Source organism: Fragaria vesca, unplaced genomic scaffold, assembly GCF_000184155.1.
Source record: "Fragaria vesca subsp. vesca unplaced genomic scaffold, FraVesHawaii_1.0 scf0513160_u, whole genome shotgun sequence".
In the NCBI taxonomy this organism is placed as follows: domain Eukaryota; kingdom Viridiplantae; phylum Streptophyta; class Magnoliopsida; order Rosales; family Rosaceae; genus Fragaria; species Fragaria vesca.
Window position 1 is genome coordinate 1,709,518 of NW_004443448.1, and position 5,630 is coordinate 1,715,147.

The following is a 5,630-nucleotide window of genomic DNA, read 5'->3' on the forward strand; positions in this document are numbered from 1 at the left end:
ATCAGCGTTGCAGACCATATATGTGTTGGGTGGCAATAGCAAGTTGCACAATTAACTTGAGAAGCTCAACATTAGGAGCAGCATACTACCATCTATAGGGACTAACTGACTACCAATCCTCACACGCAGAACAAATAGTAACGCTTCATATGATGCTGTATATAGGGGTGAAATGAGAAATGAGATTAAATTCAAAAGAAACACTTGATAACGCTTTACAATAAGAAATGCGAAAATAAAGGGATTGAACGGGAAGAGATTATAGACATTAACTTGAAGGTATAGCCTCAAAAAATCTAAAAGTAGAAAGGTTAGCTCAGATGACAGAACACAGTAACAATAGAAAAACGGACAACCAAGTGATGTTGCAGACTATAAAGCAAACTATGGTTGTTATTGTTATTATGAAAGGGTTTATGCTAAGAATGCGCTACTGCAAACTTGTGAAACTTCTGGATGGCACTGTACATTTAGCGCCGCCAGTGTCAACAGTGTGTTTTCCTTGTTGTTGACCTAATGTATCTCAAACACTGGTTTGTACCGATTCAAAACGAGCCAACCCCAATAGTCTTAGCCACAACCTTACTCTGTTTCAATCCAATTCAGCTATATCATCTACCTCAATGACATCATTTTCTCTATTCACAGGGGCGGGTTTAGGTCCTAGATTAAGTTCTTGCCAGACTAACATTATACCACACAGCTAAGATACAAGCAATCCATCTAATGCACTCTTCATAGAGAAGTAATTTAGACATGTTGCTGACACTCCAATATTACCCTACTTTCTTGAGAAAACCATCTTCCAAACTATTTCTTGTTACGTAAGATCAGTTAGATCACTATCCCACACCTAAGGTTTAAGCCAAAACTATCAGTTACACTAGTTCACAACATGTATTGTGGACAGAACCTCAATATTATTTCAGTTGAACAAATCCATCATTTGAGCAATGTATGCCCCTAGCCACCTAAAACCAAATCGGTACAGTATGAAACATGCTGCATAACTCCCAGCATTCTCATAGCACTAATACTGTTGTATGTACTGCACTAATGGAGATGATATCGACACTGTTAAGAAATTACTTGGTTCACTAGGTTAACGAAAGCAAATTTCAATTCCACAGATGGCAAAGAGCAATTGAATTATAAAAATTGGACAAAGAAGTAATGCTACTATAAAGCTGCAATGCAAACTAAGGTTATCATTGTTATTGATCGAAAACAGGGCAAAGGCCCTCTCAGACAAGCACTTCCTCCGCCATTTCTTCCATGGCCTGAGGGTTTATGATAATGTTACACTATATCTCTAATCAACAAAAACAAAGCAAAAAAAAAAAACGAGAGCAGGAAAAGCCAGGACTCACGAGAACCCCTTGCGAAGCTTCTGGATCGCACTGTACATTTTCCGCCGTGATCCGACGGCGTTGATCCCCATATCTTTAAGATCCTCCAACGTCAGCATCGGCAACACCTCGTCATCCACCTCATGTATCTCAAACACCGGCGTATACCGACTCAACCCCAATTCAATTAGCCACGTCCTCACCCCGCTCCAATTCGACTCCGGCATCTCAACGGCGTCGTTTTCCCTGCTCTCCGATCCCCTCCCCCAAACCCTCCTCTGCTCCTCCGCCTCCCAATTATCGTTCTCCTCCGCCGACTGCACCGGACTCTCGTCCCTCACCGGACTCGGATCCGCGCTCATCCACCCCTCCCCTTCCTCCCGGCTATCCCCTCCCTCGTCGATCTTCGAGTTCGCTATCCAATTCGACCGGACTCGCTTCGTCGTCGCCGCCCGCTTCGATTTGATCTTCCGGTTCCCGAACTCGAATCCGTTCTCCGTCGAGTCGTGGCCGTTGACCAGGTTCGTGATCGACCTGGCCTTGACGGATTTACTCGAGTCCTTCGGGAGCTTCCAGGGGTACCTGGCCCGCCGCATGTGCGAGTCGATTGAGACGGTGGCAGCGGGCTGGTCGCCGATCTCGCCTAGGCGGACGCTGGGCCGGCGCTGGCGTTTCTGGCCCGGTTGGAATTGAGGGGCGGGGTTCTCAGCCGAGTGTAGAGCCGTCGTTGGCGGTGGTGGTGGTGCGGTTGTGGATGTGATTGGTGCGGTGGCAGGTGTGGGTATATGAGGTGGGGGTGTCGACGTGGCGGTGGTGGTTGGGCCGGCGGGGATTGTGGCTTCCAGTGGCTGTAGCTCAGCTGCCATGAGAGTGTGACTGACAAGGGCACAGAGAGTGCGCGTAGGATAAGGGATCGGGTCAATTCTAGTTGATAAGCCATCGGTCTTGCGATGTGGGCCGTTGGATTAGTAATTACTTTTTGGTCTTTTTCATTTTATGGGTAATCGACGGCCGAAAGTGTATAATGGTAGGAGTCCGGAATTTGTGGGTTTCAATTTTGTTGGGTCGTTTGGGCTCCTGGCTCGGGCTCTGGACTCCGTTCGGCTTGCCCGGAGTTTCGTTGAGTGCTTTGTATTTTCTTACATGGGATAAACAACTCAAAATGTTACAACTAATTGTTAATATATCATGAACGACACTTCATGTAGCAACTGGATTAGATTTTTAGTGCTACTACAGGATCGATGAGCTTATAGTGTGTCAAAAAGATACACCCACACCTCATAATAGCTCATGTAAAGATGTGGAAATTGTATATGATTGAAGATAGTTTTGTAACTTTTGTTACTGTAAATTCCTTACATTATACTAGCTTGAAGAGAAGTTTGAAGAAAGTTCCTCACATTCTTGAAATAAAAAGACATGAGTAGCTTTAGCTCGCTCCTGTCTATTTTGTATCATGCATGGATGCTAGCTCTTTGTAAAACAATTGTCAATTAACATTGCAAGAAACCACCAGAAAGCGAGAATTCAGAGGAAAAAATAGAATCGGCATGCATGTCAAAACTCAAAACTAATGTACCCAAAATTCCAAATAATTTGATCAAGGAATGAAGCGACAATGTCGAGATAACCAAAATTGAAACGAAAGGCCTACACAAAATGCGAGCAACAAAAATTTGGTTAATCACCTAATTAAGACGACCAAATTTCTTAATAACATAACTACGCCACCGATTTGCCATGGTTTTAAGCTTGCCCGGGAAGGATCTTCCTGTCCTGCAACAACAAATGAAAATGGCTTAAAAGAGATTAATTGTTCGAAACTGACCTCCTATATGGTCGTAAAATAAAATTGTAATACCTCATAGTTCTTGTCTTGGTGTTGATTGTTGGCTTCTCTTCAGCAGAGACATAAAGGCTGTCGTCGGTATCAAACTTAGAAACATACTCGGGAGCTGGAGGAGTGTTGTTGAGCACAAACACACCTTGATTAGTTTCCCTTTCACCTCCATTCTCAGTTTCACTCCCAACTTCACTTTCAGTTTCTTTCTCACCTTTATGAAATGATCTGGAGATTCTTGTCTTAGTGTTTATTGTAATCTCTTTCTTGTTGCCAGTGGACATGTCTTCAGCAGAGACATTAAGGATGCCGTTGGCATCAATATCAAAGCAAACATCCAACTCAGGAACACGCTTGGGAGCTGGAGGGATGTCGAATAACTCAAATTCACCCAGTAAGTTATTATTTTAGGTTTTCTTACTCTCACCTTCAAACACACTGAACAACACGCTACGTTGGTTGTCATGTCTTGTAGTAAAATCCGCGTATATCTTGATGGGAATTCTGGTGTTTCTTGGAATCAAAACTGACATCTCACGACAATCATCATCACAATCACATTCACAACCATCATCATAATCACAATCATCTGTGCCAACCGCAATGCCAAGTGATAAAGGTGCGACATCCAACAGAGTGAAATCTTGAAGCCTATTCCCATTTGGTATCCCACACCCATTTAACACTGCATCCTGAATCCTATTCCCATTTTGTTTTCCGCACCCGTTTAAGACTGCAGCTTGAACAGCTGCTCCATATGCAATCGCCTCATCCGGATTGATGCTCTTGCTCAATTCCTTCCCGTTGAACACATCCTGCAATAGCTCTTGCACCTTCGGAATTCTAGAAGAGCCACCAGCAAGAACAACATCGTCCACACTGCTTGCGTCCATGCATGCATCGCTCAAACACTTGTTCACTGGCTCCATACACTTTTTGAAGAAATCCATATTCAGTTGCTCAAATTTGGCACGGGTAATAGTTGCACTGAAATCTACACCCTGGTCCAAACAGTCAACTTCAATGTCAATTGAAGATGTAAATGAAAGTCTCCTCTTTGCTTTCTCACAAGCACTTCTTAACCTCATAAGAGCTCGGGAGTTTCCACTATCGTCCAATTTGTGCTTCCTCTTGAACTGCTCAACACAATAACTCACCATCTTGTTATCGAGATCTTCACCACCAAGGTGAGTGTTTCCAGCAGTTGCCTTGACTTCAAAGCGACCATCACCTAGGGTAAGTAGTGATACATCTAAAGTACCTCCACCCAAATCATATATCATCACATTTCTCTTGGCCTTCTTGTCAAGGCCATAGGCAATTGCTGCAGCTGTTGGTTCGTTAATAATACGCGCGCATCACATTTAACCCTGCAATAAGACCAGCATTCTTTGTAGCCTGACGTTGCGAGTCATTGAAGTAAGCCGGGACAGTGATAACGGCATTCTTAACTTTTGATCCAAGGTAGGCTTCGGCTATCTCTCGCATCTTTCCGAGAATCATGGATGAGATTTCTTCAGGAGCAAATTCTTTCTTCTGGCCATTGTGTTTAATCAATATCTTGGGCTTATTATCTTCCCCTTCAATGACCTTGAATGGCCATAACTTAACATCACTTTGAACTGAGGCATCACTAAATCTCCTGCCAATTAATCGCTTTGCATCTGGAAATTGATATCACATTCAGGAACACATGCAATTCAACAATGCATCGTGCACGCAGCTAAACCTAATTACTATCGTACATTCAGATGCATGGTTTTCTATGCTAAACAAACTATTTACAATATTATATCATGCAAAGGTGGAATACTACTTATCTGAAACATAAAAATTAAAAGTAAATAGTGAAACTTTTTCTGAAACAATCCTGATGATTATTGTGCTAAGCTTTTTCTAAAACCTTGAGCAAGTCAATATAGATTAACGTACTGCTTTTTTAAGAAAAGTAACTTCTACATGACCTTCAACTCTAATCAATTTTTTTGAGACGAAACTCTAATCAATCTTAATTAGTACAATAGTACACGGATTTATATTACTCTTCCTCAAGGTACCCGATCAAATTTAGGATAATAAAGGTTGTCATGCTGCAAATCGATGTGGACTACTATGAAGTATATATATAATTAATGTATGTGTTGATGGAAGTGTATATATATATGTATATATACACACACGTTATCAGGTGCGGATGTCCCTCCTTTCGTCACCGTACGGCACCGGCGAGCACCGGCGAGGGTGCGCCTCCACCCTAGCGGACTCCAGCAGCTTCCCCGACCTCTTTCCATCTCCGGCGAGTCCGCCGAATTCCAGTTTCCTGCCAAATCACCCAAAACTTCGAAACAAAGTCAATCTGGCCGGAAAACTGGAATTCGGCGGACTCGCCGGGGATGGAAANAGGTCGGGAAAGCTGCTGGAGTCCGCTGGGTGGAGGC

At 43.2% G+C, this 5,630-nt stretch overlaps 1 protein-coding gene and 1 pseudogene across 1 annotated transcript; both read right to left on the reverse strand.

Moving 5' to 3' along the window:
* Positions 1-1,366: 1,366 nt before the first annotated feature.
* On the reverse strand, positions 1,367-2,215 carry LOC101312515. The gene has a single exon (XM_004310190.1). The coding sequence runs from the start codon at positions 2,213-2,215 to the stop codon at positions 1,367-1,369; it is 849 nt and encodes a 282-aa protein (XP_004310238.1).
* Positions 2,216-3,040: 825 nt separating this feature from the next.
* LOC101312800 overlaps positions 3,041-5,630 on the reverse strand; it is a 3,192-nt pseudogene continuing 602 nt past the window's right edge.